General features: G+C 40.0%; 1 protein-coding gene across 1 annotated transcript; it reads left to right on the forward strand.

Moving 5' to 3' along the window:
* The first annotated feature begins 9,281 nt into the window (after positions 1–9,281).
* LOC135462543 (uncharacterized) lies at positions 9,282–10,657 on the forward strand. Its single transcript, XM_064739769.1, is given in 3 exon segments — positions 9,282–9,684; positions 9,976–10,060; positions 10,063–10,657. Coding segments are annotated over 3 exon segments (348 nt in total). The 5' UTR covers positions 9,282–9,519; the 3' UTR covers positions 10,161–10,657.
* Positions 10,658–12,539: the final 1,882 nt, after the last annotated feature.

A 12,539-nucleotide genomic window follows, 5' to 3' on the forward strand; every position in this document is an offset into this window, starting at 1 on the left:
CCAGCTTGAGCTAGAATTGAACTAACAGCGACTGCATTAATAAGGGCTCCTAGGTCGTTGAGACGGACTGGATTGCTAATAGAGACCCCCGATCGAGTTGGTAGTCGCGCACTGAGAAATGCTGTATTAGGCCAAGTTCATCAGTATTTATGTGCTATTTTAAAGTTCTCACATTTTTCCTTCACAGGCTGCAAACGGAGCTGTACAGGATGAGCCCATTCCATGGAAGTTGGGGGGGGAGGGGGGGGGGGGGGTGCTTTTACAGTCGCGTTATACCGTGTTACACTGTTTGTCATACTTATTATTGGATTTGCTTTACCTACCTGGAGACAGTACCGCACGTCCTGAGACTTCCCGTTTCTTTCGCTGCAGTTTTTTCCGGACCGTCCTTTGCTGTGTCTCCAGTCATTTGTCCAACCCATGACGTCATGGGTTTCCTCAAACGCGGGGGAGTTGTGACGTCAGTCTTTTTGTTATTTTCATGGCCTTGTGATTCGGTCGTTTTCATATTGGACCGGCGATGTATAGGAATCTCGGAATGACACGCCAGTTCGGTTTTCGGCGCCGTCTGCTGCCGTGACAGCCCTGAAAGTCGCTTCGTTATCCATTGAAAGATGAGTTATCCATTTTCCCTTTAGCAGCTGTTGGTTCATAATCTCCAGTTATATGAAGCCACTTTTATATCAGGCCTACTAATATACAGGGTAAAATAACAGGCCTTTATGGGTAATGAACATATTTTGTATATTGTTAGACATGACGCTTGTTATGACATTTTTGGTGTGTCACATCCAGACGCCATGACGCTCAAAAAGGAACATTTTGTTTCATGACGTTCCAATCGCAGCTCAGTGGAATGGACGTCATAATACACGTATGGTAAATAGAGATTATCATCACACTGTGCTCATCTGCATCGTTGTACCTGCTCGAGTTCTCTGCGGTTGCATCGCCGTATCGACCGAGCCCAGAGAGCAGATGCGACGATGCAGATCTGCACAGTGTAATGATAATTTATTTATCATATGACACTTTGGGGGGCATAAAATCAGATATTTCTTCAGGACACTTTGCTTAGAGTATAGTTTCTGGCAGTGCACAGGCCGTCACGACGCTCACAAACTATTACGCGCACATGGATTTCGTTCTAAATATGGCATATTTCTCAATAGGTGACCAACACAGAAGACACGAACAGTGGGTAAAAAAAAAGAAAAAAAAAAGAAAAAAAAGAAAACGAAATAAACACAGAAAATAAAATAACACAAAGACTCGAAAAACCCTGGAAATATTACTTATATAACATCAAGTAAGTATAGCTGGGTTATCAAAACACATATGCTATCTGAATGCAAGAACTGTAACGTTTATATAAACATCATCTCAAACCTGACAAGTGGCATTTTGAAATTGAGTATAGCATCTGTAAAGTGCGCTAAAGAAATCAGGTCAGCCACCAATTTTAGAAGTGAAGAAGTGATTTAATTAATGTGGATGACTGAAAGTTCTTTAAATTTGCTGAAGTCTCGGTGAGTTCTTGAAAGAGTTTGTCAACAAAGTTAATGGGCAGCTGATCCGTGGCAGTGTAAGGCAGTGTTGTAGTGCCCCTCATCTATACATTTTTGTTTTTCTTAAATATACACATACGCTGAATGTATTATTATATTTAGTAGTCCGATTCCGCTAACTCTCTGTTGTGTAAGTTACGAATTTGCAACAATTGTCGGCGCACTCGCCGGACGTTGATTTCGGAAGGAACAACGTGGCTTTGCCATCTCTGTTTCCTTACTGGAAATATTACTGTTGCAGGTATGTTTATCATTGTACTATGTGCCAAATATGAGATTTAATGGTTCCCGAACGAAATGTAACGTGATTTTGGTTGTTTCATTGAGTAAACTGTAGTATTTTGACATAACAGAAGTTTCAGGCGATTAGCGATCGTTACCATGGTAGCGCCATTGTAAAAACTTTGTGTTGTCTAGATTTGATAAACTATCGCTTTTTGTTTGCTTATTATATTGAGAGTTGCTTTAAATAATGTTTCTTGATACTGGTAATTAACCACTGTGACATTGAGAGAACTAAATGGATAAGATTTATGTAGCTTTGGACTGTACACAAAATACCAAGTCACAGAGTATGAAAGCCCGTTATGTTCTTATTGTGTCACTACTTTGATTAAAATGTAAGTTTGAACTGTAATAAATATTTTCGGCACTCGCCGGACGTTGATTTCGGAAGGAACAACGTGGCTTTGCCATCTCTGTTTCTTTACTGGAAATATTGCTGTTGCAGGTATTTTCAGAGGATATATGGGATATATATCCATATATGATGTCCTGTACATCTAGTGGGCTTGTGTATGAGCTGCCTCATTCCCTCATATATTATATCCGTGTTACAGCAGAAATTGAGGTGGAACGTGCCATTTGAGAAGGATGCACCCTGGGAAATTCCAACAGTTGTACATGTTCTAGTGGCATCGTTTACATTGTGTGTTAAATTCTGTAAAACGAACAGATCATTCTGTACTTTAGAAAATGATGGGACAGCTGCATCAATTTCTGTGGATGTACTGGGTTGGGGAGGAAGAGTTGCGCTCGCAGCGGAAGGCTGTGTGACTGGTGCATTTGAAATGATGTGGCTCATCTTTTCCAGCATACCATGAGAAAAAAACAGCGTAATTTTCTATACTTGCAACATTTTTGTGGCCAGTGAGTTGCATAATAGTAGTGCGAGCTACGCCAGCATGAAGGAGACGGTTACATGTTGTTTTTGCGGGCACTGTGGTTTGTAAAACAGCCAGGTAATTTCGATCGTTTTGCCATGGTTAATTGATTTTATGGTGTGCTCTCCCATTGGTTGGCATTTGTACCATACATTACAGCAAGCTTTTCTTTTGTAATTGAGGTTGTCGGCTGTTCACATTTTTGGTGGCCTGTGGTCCTTGTAGACTTTGTACGCCTCTACCGGGCAGTCATACAGTTTGACATCGAGAGCTACCAGCGTGGCGGAATGTAATTTGACGCCAAAAATCACGAAGCAGACGACACAAAAAAATGACGAAAATATTTGATTATAACCTCTTTGCCCATGATGTTGGCATGTAGACAGTGTAGAAAAAAATTTATTAGTTTTTCTGGGTCTTATTTTTAGGGAGAATAAATCGCATGTTTGTGTAAGCAGGTCAGCACCGCATGGAAATCCCCGTCAAGGACCGCAGGGCTTCCCCAGGGAAAGGTCACTCGGTGCGAAAGTAGTTCCGCGCGGGCAAAATGTTCAGAGGATGGGGGCTCTGTATCAGGCGGGTAACACGCATAGGTATATGATAAATTAAGCTACACGACAGCTGGAACAGGCAAGCTTTTCGTCACTTTGCCGATCCTTCGTAAGCACGTGAACCAAGCTAAATGTTTGGTGTACGAAAGGTTTATTATAAGCTCATGATCACGTCACAAGAAAAAAAAACAGAGCTTACATGTGAATACCAAATTAGCCTTTGTACATTAGCACATCATCTACACTGTATACAAAAAGCTCAGTTAGATCTGATTTGATGTGTGCATTTGTCGTCACATTCAGTACATAAACTTATAAAAAACACTGCCAGTGACACTTGGCGTTGCATTTATTCGAAGATTAATCGTGCGCAATATATTTTTCTGCTGGACGCCTACATATCTGAGCTCGTTTCTAGTGGTAACTCCCATGGCAATGTCACTCACTATTTACACATGTGTGGCTTAATAAGTCACACATAATTCTTTTGAACACGCAATCTGAGCTGTTTGACCACATACAACCCAAAGATGAGGAATATTTCATTACAAACACAATGGTGAATTCCTAAAACTCCGAACCGCCTGTATTACGACGGTTCACTCATTTCTTCTTTTGTTTATTACGTCACATTTATCAGTGTACGTGCGCTCATAGAACATATGTGAAGTGCACACGCACTGCAACGTCACAGAAGAAAACAATGCGCTGTACAGTCATCTGGACTTTCTGTGTAGCTCGTCCTCGTGTCTCCCATTGCTGAAACAAGACAAACTGTAGGAATGACTGTATATATGCAGATAAGCCAGCGAAATCAGGAAGTGACTGTTACACAGCTGGCCTAATGAACATATTATCCGTGGACACATAGATCATTAACGAATCTAGGCGTTAAAACAGACATTCGTATACCAGCCGTCATTCAAAATGGGCGTTACGGGTCAATAATCTCAAGGCCAATTTTCAACTTTCAACATGAACAACAACAACGTTCAACATGAACCAAAACAGATCTAAGAAAGTATATAAAGTACACGTAGGACATTGGGACGGATTCATGCAGTGAAGCCGTCAACAGTTTTCTATGATGACACAAGGAATGTTCAAGGCAAATGATTAAATCAGTAATCAAATCCCGTGTCAGGCTGGTGTACAAATTGTCGATAATCACAAGCATCACATTTGTTCTGATGTTGCAACTCTGCATATAGCCACAGACCCCCATTAATTTTCCATAAGCGACAATGTTAACGTCTAGCGCTGAAGCTCAGTCCCAAACATTCCGTGGCCAATAAGCTTTTTGTGCATACCCGGCCCAGCTTGGGAGAAACAAGCCATAAAAATCTTGACATAGGTTGACCGTCAAAATCTGGACCTTTCCATGCCGGCAGCTGGGAGGCGTGCCTAGCAACGCCAAGGGGACGTCACTCGCAGCCTCATCACTACCTCACACCTTGTGTCCTCTCACCCAGAATTTCAAACTTTCATCAATAAAGCTCATACCTCCTCAAAGTTTTGACAGTACACCAAAAATGGACGCCTGGGAGTAAAAAAAAGACTCTACACCCTAAAATTTACAGAACTACAATCGTCCCTACCGAAAAACGAAAGTTGTAATGGGGGTCTGTGTCCATATGTTCAACGCGGCCATCTAATTACACAATTATGAAGCTGAATTCACAGAACTACAATCGTCCCTACCGAAAAACGGAGGTTGTAATGGGGGTCTGTGTCCATAGGTTCAACGCGGCCATCTAATTACACACAATTATGAATCTGAATGCCAGAGATCCTGGACACTCTGTCCGTATCTACTTAAGAGAGAATTGCCTACTATGAATAAAACTTAAGAAAATTAGAGTGAAGATGGTTGACGCAACAGCCTTGACAGAATAGGTATTGCTAGTGACCTTAATTGAAATCTTCATATAACAAAGAGGGTCTACCAAATGCTACAAGGCGACATTGTATGAGTGCAATATTCCGGCATTGTATTTACTTACAAGAGAATTCCAGCCTTCATAAAACTTAATAAACTTAGACGGCGAAATGACCTTGACAGACCAGGTTTTGCAGTGACAACTTGTAACGTTGAATGAAATCGTCACGTGACGTTATATGAGTACACTAATGAGATAATCCCTCAAACATATAATGACGGAATGCTTGAAACAAAGTTGACATTGTAGAATAGGCCTACCTCAGCATACCATGTAAATTATAAGGAGGCCCGCGAGATAACCGCTTTGTTGCTCCTTTGGTCTGCGTGAAAACTTAACATGAAAGTTATAGGTCAGACAACCGCAATATTTTAATGTAAAATGGAGTGTTCCTGTCATTTTTGTGTAAATGAAATCAAAACGCTGGAAGGCGATAACACGACTTCTGATTTGTAAAACGTCGCCTTCTGGTAACAGATTTGCGCATGACTAGAAGTTTTACATTAAGTGAACGAGAGCCTGAGCATCACAACAGTTTACAGAAAATGAACCGAAAACCAGAGAGAATCACGACATTTTACAGAAAATGAACCGAAAACCAGAGAGAATCACGGCATTTTACAGGAAATGAACCAAAAACCAGAGAGAATCACGACATTTTACATTAAGTGAACGAAAAGCTTGAGAATCACAACAGTTTACAGAAAATGAACCGAAAACCAGAGAGAATCACGACATTTTACAGGAAATGAACCGAAAACCAGAGAGAATCACATTTTACAGGAAATGAACCAAAAACCAGAGAAAATCACGGCATTTTATAGTAAATGAACCGAAAGCCAGAGAGAATCACGACATTTTACATTAAGTGAACGAAAAGCTTGAGAATCACATTTTACAGGAAATGAACCGAAAACCAGAGAGAATCACAACATTTTACAGGAAATGAACCGAAAACCAGAGAGAATCACGACATTTTACAGGAAATGAACCGAAAACCAGAGAGAATCACGACATTTTACATTAAGTGAACGAAAAGCTTGAGAATCACAACAGTTTACAGAAAATGAACCGAAAACCAGAGAGAATCACAACATTTTACAGGAAATGAACCGAAAACCAGAGAGAATCACGACATTTTACAGGAAATGAACCGAAAACCAGAGAGAATCACGACATTTTACATTAAATGAACCAAAAGCCAGGGAATCACATTTTAGGTTAAATGAACCAAAAACCAGAACGAATCATGTAATTTTAAATGCAAAAAAAAAAAAAAAGAAAAAAAAAAGTAAACTACAATACTGTCATTAAACGAAATTTTACATAATAGGAACCAAAATGCCAGAGGATCACGACATTTTAGCGAGACCGGTAGGGAAACATTTTAACGTAAGACATGTTGGGTCGTGTTGTTGAGTCAAGTATTTCGCCAGGAGACAGATAAGCCACATAACCTACAAAAAGGAAAAAAGCACATAGCAGGCGAAGCGATGGCAGAAGTGGGCTAAGAAAAATTAGGCATTGCGCCGTCTTTCTCGCTTTTTTAGAATTCCAGGTTATAAAATACGTAGAAATATTTTTTCAGTCAGCGCTGGAATGTCACGTCAGGGAGGAGGATGGAAGGGAAGTATTGCCTATGATCGCACAAATAATATCAATGTCGATGCAACTATCATATACACATTTCTTTCATTTGCTCTTTATTTTCAACGTTTTTTCTAAATCCCACAATTTCATACGATCTCAATAATTCTCAGCTGTGGCATCGATGGAAATCACTATAAATGGTGTATGCTGATATCAGTATGTAAAATGATAACTCCTGCATATGTTCATTTATACAATATATATGAATCATAAACCAAAATGCAGCTATGATTGAAATAAAGTATAAATAAAGCTGTGATTTGATGATATGCACGATATACGCCAAAAGAAGTGATCCCCAAAACAGTACGTGGTAAAAATCGCCATTAATCTAGTTATTATGCTTGCCTTCGACCATAACCTAATTCGTCGTATACGCACTTATAAGTGGACAACGGTATGTAGGCTGTTCAAATGTAGTTAAGTATGAGTATGTATGTCGTGGGCATGTATATACTTCCAAGGATTGTATACCTAATATATGTTATTATACGGCGTTTTTGTTTTTGTTTTACGTTATTTATTTATTTATTTTATTGGTGTTTTATCCCGTACTCAACAATATTTCTCTTATACGACGGCGCCCAGCATTATGGTGGGAGGAAACCGGGCAGAGCCCGGGGGAAACCCACAACTATCCGCAGGTTGCTGACAGACCTTCCCACGTACGGCTGGAGAGGAAGCCAGCATGAGCTGGACTTGAACTCACAGCGACCGCATTGGTGAGAGACTCCTGGATCATTACGCTGCGATAGCGCGCTAACCAACTGAGCCTCGGAGGCCCCTTGATTTTACGTTACACTTCCATTTATGTGTGTATACGAATGTGTGCATGTATATACAAAAACGTAAATATTTTTAGTTCAAGGCCGATTTCCTTCGGTGAGATTGACGCTTTAGCTGAATAAACCGGCGAGGTCAAGAAGTGAGTGTGATACACTTGTTACCATCGGTAGGCCCCCCACAGTATTATCATCACTGGACACACAGATTTTTAAAAAAAGAGCTGCAGGGACACCCACAACCATCCGCAGGTTACTCGCAGACATTTCAGCATATATTATGTATACGGCCGGAGAGGAAGCTTACACGAGCTATACCAACAGCCACCGCATTAGTGAGAGGCCCAAGGGGTATATACCAAATTGTGGTCCCAAATACCCACCATATTTTCACATACCCTTTTTCTCCTGAAAGAAAAATATATAAAAGACCATATTTGCAAATAAGATTTAAGGCTCTTTCTACTGATCATGGCATCATTTTTATGTTTTCTTTTCCTTTAAATGACATACCAGTATGCGATCTTGGAGAGGTTAATTTCAGCAGAGTTTGCTCAGAACTATCAATATAAACACAAAGTTACGAAATCATGAAGCATGTTTAAAAGTTTCTCTGATTTCTTAAACAGTTTTCTCTTATTATCCCCAATACTTAAATTAGTTTTTTTTTGTTTTAATTCAGCACAAGGCAAAATGAGAAATTTTGCTCAAGAGGAATTCTAGTATCCTTAAGAGTAATCGGTTTCAGCTGAACGTACACTTCAATTTTGACGTTCTTTCATAAAGCGGTTTGTCTTCAATTCCGCGCACGTCTCTTCAATGAATACATTAGTCAGTTCCTATGGAAACCAGGAATTGCATCCAATTAATCGCAGTTTAAATAGGGATCTGTAAGTCATTCAGAACTAAACAGAGACCGAATTCCGAGTTGCAAACTTAACCTGATGTGGTTTAGCTTCTGTTACTTGGACACCGTTTAAATTACCACAATTTTAGGGTCAGTTGCCATGAAAACCAGAAATTTCAGAAAAAGAACAATTTAAATATGAATATAGTTCAACATCAACAGAAGCTGTAGACCAAATTTGAAGTTGCTATCTGCTTTTGTTGGGCTTCTGTTGCCTGCACGCCCGTTCAGATTAACAGATTTTATAGTCAGTTGCAGCTGACTAATTATTAATTTCATCCAAATAAGTTCATCTTAATTAAGAAAGTATTGTTTCATTTACTAAACATATAGATCAGATTTGAAGTTCCTGTCTACTTTGGTTTGATTTCCATTGCCCACTCATCCTGGTTTCCTCTCCTGTCGCACGTGAGAAGCCATGCTAGTAACCTGCCGATGGTCGTGGGTTTCCCCATGGCTCTGCACGGTTTCTTCCCACTATGATACTGGCCGCCGTAGTATAGGCAAAATATTCGTAACTACCGTTTATAGTGCCAGAAAATGTTGTGAAATTGGCTCTAGGGTCACGTCGTTCCAATATCCAAATCACCACACAAGCGACGTCGACAGCTTGTCGCCACCAATGTCCCCAAAGCAATGAGAACAGGCGAATCCAGTGCTGGTTTTGAACCCGTGCCACGTTTGTTTCAGTGATTGTTAGACAGGCACATTTTAACCACTGGATCACGGCCCGCTCCGGCTGTACATACTCATGTACTTTCGGCGACGACACTTTGCCCACAACTGTCCAACCTGGATCGCATTTTGTCGTCTCCGTGTGCATAATAAAAAAACAAAGAACAGACCATTATATCCGTCTGATTTATTATTTATCCCCTCTATAAAAAATAAACGTGTACAGATCTGTCCTTGATATGTTAAAAGAAAAGCAAACCGAGTATTTATATTACACAGGCCTATGCCAAGTAGGCTGTATGGAGTATATGGAGGCTGTAACAGACCGACCTACCATACATGTATATCTATGGCGTATGACAGACGGACACTTGGGCCTACCATACATGTACATCTATGGCGCAAGATAGACAGACACTTGGGCCTGCCATACATGTACATCTATGGCGTATGACAGACGGACACTTGGGCCTACCATACATGTACATCTATGGCGTATGACAGACGGACACTTGGGCCTGCCATACATGTACATCTATGGCGTATGACAGACGGACACCTGGGCCTACCATACATGTACATCTATGACGTAAGATAGACGGACACTTGGGCCTGCCATACATGTACATCTATGGCGTATGACAGACGGACACTTGGGCCTACCATACATGTACATCTATGGCGTATGATAGACGGACACTTGGGCCTACCATACATGTACATCTATGACGTAAGATAGACGGACACTTGGGCCTGCCATACATGTACATCTATGGCGTATGACAGACGGACACTTGGGCCTACCATACATGTACATCTATGGCGTATGACAGACGGACACTTGGGCCTACCATACATGTACATCTATGGCGTATGACAGACGGACACTTGGGCCCACCATACATGTACATCTATGGCGTATGACAGACGGACACCTGGGCCTACCATACATGTACATCTATGACGTAAGATAGACGGACACTTGGGCCTGCCATACATGTACATCTATGGCGTATGACAGACGGACACTTGGGCCTACCATACATGTACATCTATGGCGTATGATAGACGGACACTTGGGCCTGCCATACATGTACATTTATGGCGTACAGCAGATGAACACTTAAGCCTACCATACATGTACATCTATGGCGTACGACAGGCAGACACTTGGGCCTACCATACATGTACATCTGTGGCGTATGACAGACAGACACTTGGGCCTACCATACATGCACATCTGTGGCGTGTGACACACGGACACTTGGGCCTGCCATACATGCACATCTGTGGCGTACGACAGATGGACACTTGGGCCTGCCATACATGTACATCTATGGCGTACGACAGACGGACACTTGGGCCTACCATACATGTACATCTATGGCGTACGACAGACGGACACTTGGGCCTACCATACATGTACATCTATGGCGTACCACAGACGGACACTTGGGCCTACCATACATGTACATCTGTGACGTATGACAGATGGACACTTGGGCCTACCATACATGTACATCTATGGCGTACAACAGATAGGTATTTTGGCCTACCATCTAGCATCTATCGTGTATAATACCATATATATATATATATATATATATATATATATATATATATATATATATATATATATATATACCATATGTACCATATATATTGATATACATATATTCACAGGTCAATGCCATGTAACCAAACACATAATTTACTGACCACGAGACACTTCGCATCACACGATCGTAAACAAACCAGCTGTTTGCTAAGAGATCATATCTAAAGAAAACATATTTACTACCGGTATGATAATTGAGAAATGTTAGTCCAGATCTGCTATTTGCATGGATTACCCAGCAACCTGTGGATGGTCGTGGTTTTCCCCCGGGCTCTGCCCGGTTTCCTCCCACCACAATGCTGGCTGCTGTCGCATAGGTGAAATATTCTTGAGTACGGCGTAAAACATCAATCAAGTAAATAAATAAATACATGGATTTCCCAACATCTCTTCAACTCTTATTTTATAGTGGCATCGAGATGTCTACATCTGACACTTTTCTGACATGCAGGAAGGACTGATCGCTGAAACTTTTACGAGGTATGAACAACTTCCGCACATGTAGGAGTACTGTTGTCCTTGTGGTTGGCGTATTACAGCACGCAGGATACAAGCTGCATTTGATGTTAGGAGAACTTCAACATGTACAAGAATTGTTGCATTTCATATAAACAGACTTGTTACATTTTACAGAGTAGTTACCGTTAACAGACTAGTTACATTTAACAGAGTAGTTACATTTAACAGACTAGTTACAGTTAACAGAATAGTTCTGTATGGTATATAAAAAAAAGACATCCGACACGGAGGAAACATGTTGTATTGCCTATTTGGAAAATCCAAATCCATTAAAAAAAACTTGATATATTTCATATATGGAGAATCGAGACCTACAGAAAAATTAATAAATTTCATATTTAGAAAACCAAGACCTACAGAAAAATTGATGTATTTCACATTTGGAGAATCAAGACATGTTGGAAATTTGGAATCTAGCACACTGCAGATAGATACATAATACTGATAACCATGAATTTTTTTTTTTCAATTTCTAGAAATTACTTTTCTCAGGAATAGTACATTTTAACTGTGCTAAGCACTACATTGTATTTGCCTTCAAAACACATCTCAAAAACAATTTTCCAATGTGAACCAGGTTTCTATGGTTACCAAACTGGACACTGGAAACTTGCTTTAATACAATAAAAACTAGTTCTGTAATAAAAATAATAACAACTTGGAAAAGTTTAAACATTCTGCACATTCAACATATTCTGCACATGTTGTGTTTTAAGTTAAACACAACATGTGCAGAATATGTTAAGAAAGATGCACATATGCATTATATATGAGCATTGTACCAAACTCTTTTGGATTTCAATGCAAATTGTAATATACAGTTCACAAAAGAAAACCCGACAAAAAAAAATTAAGACAAATGTGACTTGAATTCTTTCAGATCTGAACGCTGTACACACAAACAATTCATCAGATGTTTTCATGACTGTTTGGCATAAACTACGTAAGTATTTTAACCTAAAGATTGTAAAACACTGTTTTTTTGGTCTGAAATTTGCGTTGTTCCACTAGAATATCATCCTGCTTTTCTATCACACCACAGATCACTTTTCTACCATAAATAGAACTCATAAAAAATGAGAAATCAGCCAGTGCACGTAATGAATGGGAAATGTAAAATTATAGCTTAAATTATACCCGAACAAGCTAAAATGAAAGTAGAATAC

Source organism: Liolophura sinensis, chromosome 2 (genome assembly GCF_032854445.1).
Source record: "Liolophura sinensis isolate JHLJ2023 chromosome 2, CUHK_Ljap_v2, whole genome shotgun sequence".
In the NCBI taxonomy this organism is placed as follows: domain Eukaryota; kingdom Metazoa; phylum Mollusca; class Polyplacophora; order Chitonida; family Chitonidae; genus Liolophura; species Liolophura sinensis.